Source organism: Barbus barbus (genome assembly GCF_936440315.1).
Source record: "Barbus barbus genome assembly, chromosome: 6".
Taxonomy (NCBI): domain Eukaryota; kingdom Metazoa; phylum Chordata; class Actinopteri; order Cypriniformes; family Cyprinidae; genus Barbus; species Barbus barbus.
Genome location: NC_136734.1, coordinates 17,430,184 through 17,444,486, shown reverse-complemented (window position 1 = coordinate 17,444,486; position 14,303 = coordinate 17,430,184). Strand labels below are relative to the sequence as shown.

Here is a 14,303-nt window from a genome sequence, read left to right as displayed (position 1 = left end):
TTCATTCAGTTACCTGGGCTTTGAATGGAGGGACAGAAAGATATCCTAATTTGTATTTCAACCAATGTCTTATGGATTTGGAACAAAATGGCTGTGAGTAAATGATGAGAGAATTTTTATTTTTGTGGAAACTTATCTCTTTAATATTACCCCTGTTTTGCCCCCATTTTCTAATCTTCCTTTCCTCTTCTTCTCATTCTTCTGTGTTGACTGTCTCTTCCTGTAGCTGGGGATGCAGGACTGCTGGCTGCACAAGGTTAATGGCGGCATGGTGCTGCTGAGTTTCTTCATGTGCCGCATCGCACTCTTCCCCTACATGTACTGGGCCTACGGCTCCCACTACGAGATCCCGCTCTACAGTGTTCCCTTTCATCTCCCGCTCTCCACCAATCTGGGCAACCTCTGCATCCTGTCACCGCAGGTCTATTGGTTCGTCCTCCTCTGCCGTAAAGGCTACCGACTCTACAAGCGGCAGCAGGATGTGCAAAACCAGGCTTCTCCGCTGTCCTCGCCCGAGCCAGTCTCAGATATCTCCAAGGCTGATTAGTGAAGGTCTGTCTTTATCTAGAACAAACAATCAACAGACATCATAGCTGAAGGCTACGGCACTGCATCTGCTACTGTTACAGTACAATCAAGATTTCATATTAGAAATACCCTTATTACTCCTCTTCACTTTACTCTATTCCACGTGCACACCCACATTTACACACTCACCCGTTAAAATGGCTCTTCACTGGATTTACTACAGTGACTTCTAAGGAGCATCTTTTAGGTCAGTTATTTTCCTTCTCTGATTGGAGTATCTGTTACAGTTTGGACTGGTGTCTTTGAATGTCATTGGAATTATCTGTTACTTTTTTGTTATTTTTGGTTTTGTCCCATATGAAATGCTGATGTACAAAAATACACTGGTTTAAACTAGGGAATTTATTATGCGAGTGGCACGGCCGTCATGATAAATTCATTGAATTAAACCCTCAGCATTTCAGATCACATCCCACTCGGCGCAAAGCTCTCATCACGTGGTAAGCATTTCCATGGCTGCAGTGCTGCTGTTCTTGTTTACAGCTCATTAGAGTCCTGTGAATGTGTTTGCACACACTGCCCTGCTGTGACTGTTTACACTTCTCTACCACACACCACCCTATACGCTCTGGAGGCTGCTAATGAATTCTGCTTCACTTCTGTGGGCCTTTTGAGCATCCGAAGTCCTCCCATCCACATGGGGGCAGTAGAGAGTCGGTCCTTATGTTTACATGGCATAGACGAGACTCGAGTCTATAGGGGGATGAGGTCTTTGCAGAGTACAAAGAGCAAGCACATAACACTCGGCATATCTTTTAGGCCACATAATGCCCAAGGGCATCTCCAGGCAGTAGTCAAAGCAATAACATGGGACTTCAAGGCAAGGGATTGTGGGTAGTTGGAGAGCCCATGTGAACATGTGGGCAAGGATAGAAAAGCAGCATGACAGCCAACTCTGAAAACTGAACTAAAGGATGTAATACTGAGTTCCTACAGTCTTGAGAAGAAGGAAAATATCAGGCAATTTTACATTTCAGGTTTTCATTTGTGGAAAAGTCAACAGAAGCCTAAACCATTCATAATTTCTGTAGTTAGTATCATTTCTGTTGCTCTTTGGCTGAACATTTTTTGGCTAGACACCACTTTTTATGCTACTAATTAATTTCTAGAAGATTTTATCCAGAAAGGTCGCTTTGAAAGATTTGGGAACCCTGGTAATTGTGTTTTTGAGTGTGACGTGTGAATTGAATTTTTATCATCCTATTAACTGAGCCTACAGTTTGAGTTGTAAATAAATTATATTTAATTCTACATTGATGAATATTGCAGTATAAAAGGGTGATTTGCTGTTGCCTAGGGTCATTTTAGGGATAATCTGTGGTTTATAAGAGCTTGTGTAAGTGTAGGCTTAGCAAGGAACTCAGAAGCTTTTGTTTCAGGGCTTTTAACACAACCTGCAGCATCTTTCATAATACATTTAGTGAATGCTGGATGCCGTATGAATGCATCTTAGGAGTTTTTTTTTTTAACAGTGACTTCTAGATTCCATTAAGCGCTTTCAGTAGTGCAGAACAGTGAGATTAAAATGTTGCCCAGTACGTACCCATGCACTCTTATTTAGTGTTTCCAAGACAAACTGGACCTAAAGGTTGCCTTTAGCAAGTGTGTGTGTGTGTGTGTGTTAGAGACAGAGAGAAGACTTGAATAAAAGTGTGTATAAGCTCCCAGCTCACTCTCTAGGAGGTTGAAGGGGGTCTTTGCCGGACTGAAAGAGAGAGGATGTGTTTTGCTCTCCCTTTCTAAAGCTTTAGTACTTCTCAAAACTAACTATGCAGTCTTTCAAGCTGCTGCTTCTTGGCAACACTATGCTTTCCTTAGTTTTGTTGATGCATTTGGCAGATGAGTTGGCCATATTAATCATCATGATGCATGCTTTTTATTTTTTATTTTTTTGTAGTGTATTTTGTTGATGCTTTTCATTGTTTACTGATGTCTGTTACAGTACATTTTTCTATAACCAACATTCTTTTCTTTTGTTCTCTCATTTTTCACTCTATGATTTAGAGGTTTGGCTGCTTATCATGAGGCATATCCATAATCTAATAAATACACTGTATGGCCGAAAGCATGTAGACACCCAAAAAGCATTTAAAATCAAATATATGGGCATTAATAAGGGGTTTGTCATTCCTTTGCTGCTGTAACATCTTACTTTCTTCCCAAACTGTCGCACAAAGTTGGATTCGTTTAAATGTGACTTGAATTAAGGGGCCTGTATGAACAGGTTTATAACCAGAAATTACTTAACCATAAATCATTAAATTTCGGCTTATTTTTGCCATGCTTGAACTTGTAGTATAGTCTATTATGCTGATAATCATATTTTTTTGGAAAAAATAATAGAAGTCTAGTGTCTTCAAGGCCTCCTCTCTCAGCTCAGGGTTTGATAAAGATGTTATCATTTATCAATTGTTATTTAGAGGTGAAAGATGAGACCGTGATTTACAAAAAGACACAATATTTCTAATTGAAAATACCTACAACCCTTTTAGGTTTGGTAGACCAAAGATTCTTTTAGGCACTTTTTACAGACAAGTAACGTAGTGAAACTGTCATTGCCTTTCCCTTGCTTGCCATCCACAGAGGCTCAGATCTCTACTGGACTGACTGTGCTTATGGCTCAGGCAGCAAAAAGACTGGAATTTTTCTCACTGGAATATTTGGCTTAGTTTATTTAGTTATTTTACTGAAAATTACAAACTGTGTGAATCTGATGAAAACATGTCTAGGTCATATTTCACCCCCAAAATCAGTAACAAAATACAGTCATTAAGCCAGTTTTCTTTCAAAAGTCAGCTTTAAGAAAGCGTTAGATTTTCCTCAGTGGTAATGAGAAATGGATGTTTAATTGCCATAAAAATAGTCTCTCAAGCTAAAAAGGCTTAATGGTCATGAAATGGAGTTCATTCTCTTAAATATTAAAAATATGGCCGGCATGTTTTTAACAGATTTTGTGAGGACAGAAGTGGAGGAATAAGAGGTGTAGATGTTCAGAATTTTTATCAGCTTTCTCTTATTTTTAATACATATCAAAACTAGACTAGGCTGGTTTGATGGGTGCTTTGTTTGGAGCTTTATAGTTTACTATAAATGGTTGCAACAGCAATGGATGAAGGCAAATATATGCAGATAACTCTGAAAAAGTATGAGGATAGAAAATCAAGCTATAATAAATATTATTAAATCCATAAAAGCTGTTTTACCCCAAATGATATGTTGTCTGGAATATCGTAAATACAGTGCCTTGTATTAAAGTTGTGTGATACTGATACAAGCTCAATGCACAGGAGCCCTGGGCAGGCGGTGTTTTAGGTTGTGACCATCTCTGCTCACTTTATTTAATTTTTTGTGTTATTTTACTGTTCAAAGTTCATTACACAACTAAGAAAAACACCTGTATCACAGTGTAATGTACACTTTAATTCTTTGTTAGTAGGTTTGATTTCAATGTATAATTTGAATAAATTGTTAGAGCTAACTTTGTTTGTTAAACATGCTTCTAAGTCTTAAAATAGTTTTAAATGAAGTTCTGTTTGCTTGCTATATTGTTTTTCTGTTTGCATTCGTTAAACTACTTTAAAGGAAATCCAAACTCTAAAGGTCTATGTTACCCAGTTTTCTGAACGGCATCCATTCCTCAAAATTAGACAATGTGGGCTTCATTTTAAGGTGAAGTTACACATCTACTGTTTAGATTTTTTTCATGGATTTCAAAGCATTTCATCAGTAATCCAGAAAGCTATAACAAAACGTACTTATTTCCAGCTCATTCCTTGGTTGCATCTCCAAACAGCATTCAGCATTGTTAACTCTTGTTCAGAGGCCAGTGGGAAAGGAAACTTTTCAGAGAACTGGGAAGTAGCCAGAAGCATGTTTGCATTGTCTGTTTCCTGGTGAGGAAAACACACTTCCTTGCTATGTCAGCTTGACCTCAAAGCATGATTTCAGTCTGATTTCCTAATGCACAACCTTTAGCACTCCCTGCCTCTTATTTTTGATAACATTTTGATTTTCACATATATTGTATCAGATTTCATATAAATATTTAGGTTTCTGTTTGTTTGTAGAATGACATTAAGAACTCTCCTTTTAGAAAGGGGCTACAGAGTGAAACTAATATAAACACTTGATTGAGCTTATTTTCTGGAAACTTGTAAATCCAAACACCACTTTGAAAGAAAATAAATCTGATTTGGTGAATTCTTTTAAACTGAGCAGCTTTTGTTTACTAAGAAGCTGTGTGTTAATATTTCACTGGAGCACTACTCGGCTACATAACATAATATAGGCAACAAGTGTGTACAAATATGAAGATTTCATACTCCGTTACAAACCCCTATCCTACTTGATACCACTCTTTATTATTTCTTCCACAGACAAGGTATACCACTGTACATTTTATGTTATTTTGCTCAGTGCAACAACCAGCACAATCATTTTAGGTCCAATTATGTACAAATATCATCCCAGGAGGTTTTTAGGTGATGTGCATCATCAGATGGTCTGACAGAGAACAAGACATCTCTCAGGAAAAAAAAAGAAAGAACAAAACAACTGCTTGAGTTTGTTGTCCTATTGGTCCACGCCACTCTCTTCTGGAGGGATGGAACGCCTCTTGATTGCTGGGACAGAAGAAGATTGCACAATGTTCGCTGTGATAATGTCTTCCATTATCCTGTGAGGAACTCAAAACAGAACATGGCAACAGTCCTGAAGCTGCTGTTCATCTGAGGTAGTATTCAATGACAGCAGAGAATGCAGCAAAACCTCCACAGCCCAGAACTCCAGCTTTAAGACCAGCTAATGAAGAGAGAAACAGCTTATACATGTAGTCCAGATAATAATATAAAATCACCACACATCTAAATCCTTTGTTCTTTAAACTCAAGTTGAAAAATTACTTGCCTCTGAATCCAATAGCACCTCCCGTAACACAGCCACTATACACTGCATTTTTCCAGTCAGATTTCCCACGATGCTAGAAAAGAGAAATAAAACCATTCTTCAGATGGAGGATCAGAACTGAAAATTAGCCACTGAAAAATCTTTGCAAAACATCCGACAAGGAATGGATGAGTAGAAAGACTGTTCATATGCAGAACCACTAGATGGAGCCATTAAACCATATTATAAATTCAATGACACTTGGCAAAAGATTCGAGTAGTGAATTGTTAATAATTTTTAATAAGTCGAACATGCTTTAAACCGTTATACTATAGTATTTCATACAGTCCATGTCAGTATATAAAATATTGATGACTAGAATAAACGCTCTGGGTGCTTCTCAATACTCAAATCAATGTTTCCTCGCTCCTCCATTCTCCAGCTCATGAACCAGATATAAAAAAAATAATAAAATAAATTGTAATCTAAATTCTGCACTGTGAGGAACAAGGATTGAGGAAGCTTCCACAGGAACTATAAGTCAGGATATACAGGTAGCGATGTTTCCCATCAAAACACCTGATGTGCATATAAACTGTCTTTCATATAAACTGTGCATATAAATTTCCCTTCTGTCATCTGTGTCAATTATATTTTGTTTTACCTTTGCAGTTTAAATAAACCATACATCTCACATATTTCAAACGGGTATCCTGCTTATTAATATTTATAATGAATTTCACTTGAGTGCAGCTGATGAAGCTTTGAAGTGATGCTTGAGTGATCAAGAATATTCCAATATACAAATGAGTTTTATTACAAATGAGTTCCATCCTAAGATGAAACGAAATGAGGATGATCAAATAAGAAATTAGATGCATCCTGTAAAACAATAATCAATGGTAGTTTAAATATGCATTGCGCTGTGGGAAGTAAAACATCACTAAATAATATCTAGTTGTTTTTGACAGTTAATTTGATCAGCTATCCTCTACATCAGAGGTCTTCAACCCTGTTCCTGGAGACCCACTATCCTGAAGAGTTTAGCTACACCCTAATCAAACACACCTGAAGCGGCCAATCAAGCTCCTCAAGACTGCTTGAAACTTGTAGGCAGGTGTGCTGAAGCCGGTTAGAAATAAACTTTCCAGGAGAGTGGGTCCCCAGGAGCAGGGTTGAAGACCTCTGCTCTACAAACATTAAATAGTTACACACAACATAGATTTACATTTATGAAAACAATTTGTGCTTATTTGACAGAGGAAACATTGATGACACAGGTGGTCAAACAGACAAAAGATAAATGGCACTTACTGATTCTATGAGACACTCTGTGCATGAAAACATTGCACCCACAATAGCAAAGTTTTTAGCGTATGACATTCCTCTCTGCCCCATGTCTCTCAGCACTTCTCTTGCTGTGGGGGTCCTTAGGGGGTCTTTGGGATCAAGCCCAACGTTGGAGTCAATACCGGCTGTGAAGACACCAAAAGCACCTCCCAACACAAACCCTGCAGGAGAGAGAAATACTGCATTAGAGCTGATGGTGATGTATTAAATACTCATTGATCATGGTACTGGTCCAGATAATTATTAACAAATATTGCTGTGTATTATATGGTTTTGCATTACTCAATATTTTAGTATTAACTAGGATGTCTAATACTTGAGTCTACTGTGTTCACTGATGAACCGTCAGACATGACAACACATATTTGATCTGGTAACTTTGCAACGAGTATAGACTGTTTTAATGCATATGGCATGTAAAACATATTAAATGACTGTTTGTCAGTGAATTACCTCCGACACATGCTATGAGTGATTTAAACGCGCAGCTCTCCATTCCCCTCTCGATCATCTTCTGCTCCTCTGTTTTCTGAGGACTCGGTAAAACACCCATAACAGTCGGATTCAGGTCTTTAATTTGCCTTTTGTCACCGATAAGGTGATCCAGAATAAGACTATACTGTAGTGAAACATTTTCCGCAGCTGAAACAGTTGCCGATTGACCCGTAGTAACTGATATTGACGCATCCGTGCTCTTTGTGGGCGCAGCCATGTTGAAAGCGTGTGGTTTATGTCACACAGACGTTAAACAAGAACACATTCGTTAATTTTCAACAACAGAAAAACAATTAAATTACAGAAATCGTCTTGGTTAGTTATTAAGTCCCGTAAATACTTCTCATCTTGTTTTATATGCGATACAATTATAAGTATTTACAGGACATCACGCCGCATTTATGTTGTACACATTTCTAATTATAATAACTGGTTCTGCAGATTCGTCAGAAAGGGAGGTGACCTTTGCATTGCCACTGCAGTTCACCTCATAGTTTTATACATATCTATGGTTTACGTATCACGACTGTCCTGTAACGCGGAGAGCGTTTTATATAACGATAACACGAGTTTTTGTGTGTCTTCTGAATCTCAAAATTATTTACTTTTCTTAAGATTATTAAAGACATTGAATATATTTACAGTATAATTATTTCCCGCTTTCTTGAATAAACAAAGACAATAAAGACACTCTCTCAAACTCTCTCCTAAAATTTTATATAAAACGTAGGTAATTTTTTTTAATTATTAATTTTCTTCTTTACTTGTACATAATACAAAATACACCAACTACAATTCCCAGCGTGCCCCTCGTGCACTGCACCAAAGTATCGCGCGCTGCCTCTAGCGGAGGCGCTCGAGCATCTTCGGTTGGTGACAGCGGCGGCGCTCGGGAACAGGTGAGTCGCAACCTCAATTTATCAATGTTTTTCTTGTTTTGGAGATTATATTGTCATGGTGGTGATTCCGTTTAATACATTTTATCACTTCAAGGAATCATTTATAGTCGTCGTTGGGACAAACACTGTACTTACCCGCACTTTTGTCAACGGATGTTGTCGAGTCGCGCGCGAGACTGTGAGCTGCTGTTTTTAACGGTGACCGCTGTCTGACTGATGAGCTTTCGTACCGGCCCTTTGCTGTGATCAGGATAATGATTCAAAGCTCACATATTCCTTTCATTTTATATTCATTATTTCGCGGGATGTCTTCGGATAGCGACACAGTCACCGTCAGCGGTGAGAGACTGCAGTGCTTCTGAGACACCGGCGGTCCCTGACAAGATTTGACACATTTCATTTATTTGAAAACGTCTTTTACGATTCTGCGTGTTTTTGAGCCGAACTGTCTACAAGAAACTGAACAGTGAAGTGCTTAGACGTAACGTTAGGTAATTTAGTGTCACACAGCTATCTTAGTGTTCAAAATGTATTGCCAATTCACTTCATATCTATCTATCTATCTATCTATCTATCTATCTATCTATCTATCTATCTATCTATCTGTCTATCTGTCTGTCTGTCTGTCTGTCTTTGAGTTTTAGGGTGGTCAACTTTGCAGGAATATGTCACTAATTATCTTGATTTCGAGAACAGGTCTCGCACAACCGACCTGTCAACAAAAATCTTTTAAGCAAACACTTTTTGTGATACGCTTGAGTTATGCCTTTCTTGTGTTATGCCTTTCTCGTTATGCCTTTCTAGTTATGCCTTTCTTTATATTACGCCTTTCTTGAGTTATGCCTTTCTAGATGTAACTGGTCGGATACGGATAATATTATGAACAAATAGTTCAGCCCGTTCAAATAACTTTAGAGCGGCGAACCGTTGCTATGGCAACAGGCGAGCGTTTACGTTGCGTTTATGCTTTGGCTAAAAACTTTATGGTGAATGTGTTGTTTCAACACATCTGAAAGCTGTGTAAACTCATATGTTGAAAATGCATATAATTTAGCTGTGCTGTGTTTAGTTGTGTGTTTTGGAGCACCTCCAGTCTCCTTAGCATTTGTTCTTGGTTAGAGTATTGTGCAGTGGTAGCAAAAGTTCTTGTTTTACTATGGGCGTCTGTAAGACGTTTCTTTCTGAATTTTAATAGATCCCTAAAGGCTTATTAAGTGCTCACGCACATTATGATATGACCACAAAGCTACATTTTACATCTGGTACATATTCTCATTAACAAAGCAGTGAAAAACATTAAAACAGACTGAAAGGCATCAATATGGGATTGTAAAGCACCTGGTTTATGGTGCTGTCTTACTGGTGTAACTGAATACGGTTTTCTAGCCATATTGATTAGTTTAGTGTTGTTCCTTATGGTTGAAACTATAGAAGCCCATTTCCGCCATGGGAAAAAATGTAAATTGTTACTTTTTTATCTCACAATTTGGATTTGGTTTTTCACAATTCTGTTTTTTCTCATATAAACACAGAATTGTGAGATATAAACTCAGAGTTCTGGAAAAAAAAGTCAGAATTGTGAGATAAAATCTTTTTTTTCTTGCAATGCCAAGTTTATATCTCATAATTCTGCCCTTTTTCCTCTGAATCTTGACTTTACATCTTGTAATTCTGACTTTTTTTCTCACAATTATGACTTTTTTCTAGGAATTCGGAAGCAAGATTCCTTATGAAACATCTAATGATAAACAATGAAATATAGGGAGTGCTCTTTTGATCTGTGTATATTAGCACATTACCAAAAATGTAACATTAAAAAGCCTGTATTTTTAGAGTCAGTGTGTGTCAGATTAAAACAGCTAAATACATCTTTGCAACCATATTAAGCTGAACTACAGATGCCCTTTTACAGAGGAAATGTTTAGACCTCTACTGCCTGCATCTTCATAGTAAGTCAGGCTTGGGCGTAGTCAGTCCTCTAGTGTGATTACACAGTGATGAGAAAAAAACTGGAAAACATAATTTTTTTTATTCGAAAACCTTTCTTCACCAACCAAAATAAAGTTAAAACAGCCAAAATAAAACTTCCCTAAATCACCCAGTGTCTAGCTATTTGTAGGTAATTACACCCTCAAGTTTCTTTCTGGGTAAACCATCAAAGAATATAGCAAATGTGTCTCTGGGATAGACAGCTAAGCTCTGTAGAACACACTGTCCTAGATAGAGCTCTCTGCATTTCTATGAATTCATATTGCAGCAGTCTGATCATAATAAAACCCTGCTTTCTCAAAAGATAAGGGTTAAATGTCTTTTATTTTTATAATGTAGAGTGTTTGTGTGAGATGCTGGAATTTGCGAGGTCATACCAGTGGTTAAGACAACTTTACACCGTTAATTCATGTGTAATTGAGGAGTTTTGAATAGTCACATACGTTTCAAGGACCTTGACTGGTTCTTCAGATAAAGTAAATTATCTTTGATAATTTGAGGAAGCAATGACATTATACAGCCCAGCTTCCTAGTCCCATCATCCCCTTGGCTCTAACAAAAGCACGCACATTGAGATCAAATGAAGTCACTATAAATAGTATGTGGCCTCCGGAAAAAGAAGGTCAGTGCTACCAGAAGGACTCGGGATGCAGATGAACACTTTACATATTTTATTGTAAAGATAAATGATCAGACAATTATAAGTCCAGCTACAGTCCTTTCATAAAAGGACTTTGGCGTATGCCCTGTCCATGGCTAAGGCCTTGTGGCAGGCTGGCAGATCCTGCCGGAAGATGAAGGCAGGGTCAGTAAGGTCAGACTGAATGACATGGCATTTAGTTCATCCGAAATGAAAATTGTCATTATTTACTCACCCTCGTGTTGTTGAAAACCTGTAGAGGGAATTTTAAATCTTCATTATTCAAAAACATTTAGGCACTAGGGTAAATAATAATGAGATAATGTAAATGAATGATTTGGCTCTGCTCTAAAAAGTGATCAGTGTACCATTAGTTCTTATGTAGCTAGTGTGGTTTCATGAGTATGCGTAAAGGAAAGCCTAATTACACGCAGAGGGGATGTAGCTTACACAGCAGCTCAGCATTCCACATCCCACCACAACACCACATTATTTCCACGCTCTGCTCTAATCAATGGGACTATTAGAAGAGAACTGATTCAGTGTAGTTATTTTAGTAAATGGGATGCTTGGCATTTTTCTGCTGTCAATTCTGAGCCCAAAAATTTAAATTCTGTCATTATTGACTCACTGTCATGTTGTACCAAACCTGTATTAATTTTTATTCTTGTCCTGAACACAAAAGAAGATATTTTGAAGAATGTTGGTAACCACTGACTTTGATAGAAAAAAGGAAGTCACTGGGGACCAGCAACTGTTTGGTTACCCACATTCTTCAAAATATCTTCTTTTGTGTTCAGTACAAGAATAAAAATTAATACATTCTTCAAAATAATTTTTATGTTTAACAGAAGAAAGAAACTCATTCGGGTTTAAAACAACTTGACTGATGACAATTTTCATGTATGGATGAACTATTCCTTTAAACGTTAATAAAATAAAACACAAAGAGAAAAATAACTCCCTGCTCATGACTGAAAAACTTTAATAGAGTTGCTAAAGTTCAGCAGTAATAAAATAGCTTGAAATTTTCAACAACTTTTCACATCATATCTTTTTGCACCAAATAGTATCGATAAGCAGTATTGGTATTGGTATCGATAAAATGTAAACGATACCCATTCCTACTGGAAAGAGGAAGAAATAGTTAACTTAACTTAATGAGTTGCTGTAACAAAACAGATGTCATTTCCTACTGTTTATAAATGGTAATTTTCCCCCCTAACCTAACCTTATTAAATGTGTCAACTTTCACATCAAATTCTGACATTGTTTCAATTAATTCAGTTAGCATAATAAGAAATTGTAGAGTTGTTACCATTCAAATGAAATTAGTATTAACAAACTCCATCTTTCCACTGCTGAGGAAATAGAAGCTGCATCTGAAGTGGCATTAGATGCATTTACACAGATTGTTTGATGAAGCTGAGGTGCCATAAATGCATTTACACTGCAAAATTTCAAATGCATAAATAATTTTATAAGATTAATGTTTTACATATTTTTTTTAACATACAAATAAATGTTGAAAAAAATGCAATGATACTTAAATATGACTAAACCACCAGTAGGTGGCGACTAGTGTAGTCACGATACTGGAATTTCTAACTTCGATACGATACCTTGAAAAATATCGATACTCGATACCATTTTCGATACCACGGAGAAAAAAACTGCCACAATATTAAGGGGGTAATTTTTTTAATTTAAAGATAAATGTAACAAGTCGAGAACATGCGGTATATTTTACATGAACAAAAAAATGTCTTGAGGTACTGCATTTGTTGATTTATTTATTAATCTTAGTTAAATGTTAATTGAAACTAATGTTTACTAATACATGTACTAATTAAAATCCAAAGGTCTATTTGTTGATATTCTCATTTGCTTCATAACCAAAATATTTCCAGATATAGGGCCCTATGAAATCCGTTTTATTTTTCCCCAAATTCCGTTTTATTTTTTTCTACATTCAATTTTTTCCATTTTAATTTTTCTGGATTCCGTTTTTTTCCGTTTTAATTTTTCTGGACTCTTTTTTTTTTAATGGTCAAATTAAATGCTATTAATCTAAAAGCATGTCTAATTCATTAAAATCATGAAAATTATACAATTTAACATTTAATTTATTAAAAGTGTAACAAAAATGACACGATTAGGGCCGTATGAAATGTTTTATTTTTTTCTCACCTTATGTTTTATTGTTACCAAATTCTGTGTTTTAGCATGTCTATTATTTGAATGCATACAAACAATTTTTTATTTATTCTTACAGTAGCCTTATGAAATGTTTTCCCCCTCAGAAATTCTGTGTTGTGTATTTAAATTTTACTGGATATCAGATGAAGGCATAAAACAATTTTAATTAATTTATATTTGAATTAATGAAAATTAAACATTTACATTTTTGGCAAATTAAGGGGATTTACTATTAAAATTAAAATATTTTGTGATGATTTCTTTAAAATAATTAACAGTAGTAGTAAGTAGTAGCATTATGTACATTCTACTAAATAATAGTAATATAGCCTATTTCTGGCACACGGTCTTTAATAGGCTGTTAAACTGAACTTTTATTTTGACGGGTTGCCGTGAATACTTCTAAAGTTCTGTGTGTGTATGATATGACGCTAGTTTTACTCAAATTAAATGGTAAAATGCTGGTAAAGTGCCTTTCAGATCAGTTCTGGAGATATTGTTGATGTATTTATGTCCTCATTGAGACGGCAGACGCTGAAATCACCGCGAGCGCCACATTAGTAAACACAACCGCACGTGCAGCACATTCACACAGAGACGCTCAGAACATGCAGGATTCATATTTAAATCGACTTTTGCAGCTTAATATTTACAGATACTAGTCCATATCGCGATTTGATTTAAGTATAATGACCTACTTTTGATTAATTCATCCAAACTTTGACAAATTCCGTGACATTCCGCGTTAAACTGTAAATTCCGTGTTTATGACTGGATTCTGTGGCGTTCTCTGCATCGCGGAGATCATAGATCCCTACAGATAGCGCTCCTGCTGTGTTCTTTAACAACCAGAGCAGTCATCTTTCTATTCACTTCACTTTTGCTATTTAACCAGAGCGAAGGAGACGAGTGCGGTCACGTGTGGTGCTTGTCCATGCGCCTTTGGAGAGAAGTGAAAGTGACAGCTCGGCTAGTATCGGTGTATCGATACTTCGGGAAATTAATATTGGTACCGTTCAGATATTTCAGTATCGATATTTATCGAAATATCGATATTTTTGACAACACTAGTGGCGACAAGTGTCTGTTTTAATGAGCGAGTCATTTATTCATTCATTCAACCGATTCATTCAAACGGCTGATTCATTCAGAAATGAGGCAAGTGACTGTCCTTATGAATGGACCACTGAATCATTGACGCATTCTATTTGTTCAAAAATGCTGATTAAATGCTGGATTCAGTCAGTAATGAAATACC

At 36.6% G+C, this 14,303-nt stretch overlaps 3 protein-coding genes across 3 annotated transcripts in view; 2 read left to right on the top strand and 1 right to left on the bottom strand.

Moving 5' to 3' along the window:
* The window catches only part of LOC306871417 (ceramide synthase-like), a 34,216-nt gene extending 29,416 nt beyond the window's left edge, over positions 1-4,800 (top strand). Inside the window, exon 5 of the mRNA XM_079419329.1 lies at positions 227-4,800. Within this exon, the coding sequence (XP_079275455.1) occupies positions 227-547 (321 nt within the window). The 3' untranslated portion in view covers positions 548-4,800. The remainder of the gene's footprint in view (positions 1-226) is intronic.
* timm22 (translocase of inner mitochondrial membrane 22 homolog (yeast)) lies at positions 4,796-7,573 on the bottom strand. Its single transcript, XM_079419332.1, has 4 exons — positions 7,277-7,573; positions 6,788-6,984; positions 5,494-5,566; positions 4,796-5,388 (listed from the first exon to the last, which is right to left on the bottom strand). Exons 1-4 carry the CDS (start codon positions 7,533-7,535, stop codon positions 5,312-5,314), a joined length of 606 nt encoding a protein of 201 aa, XP_079275458.1. The 5' UTR covers positions 7,536-7,573; the 3' UTR covers positions 4,796-5,311.
* A 584-nt stretch (positions 7,574-8,157) lies between these two features.
* The window catches only part of specc1 (sperm antigen with calponin homology and coiled-coil domains 1), a 143,089-nt gene continuing 136,943 nt past the window's right edge, over positions 8,158-14,303 (top strand). Inside the window, exon 1 of the mRNA XM_079419326.1 lies at positions 8,158-8,217. The gene's annotated coding sequence lies outside the window, so the exon portion shown is untranslated. The remainder of the gene's footprint in view (positions 8,218-14,303) is intronic.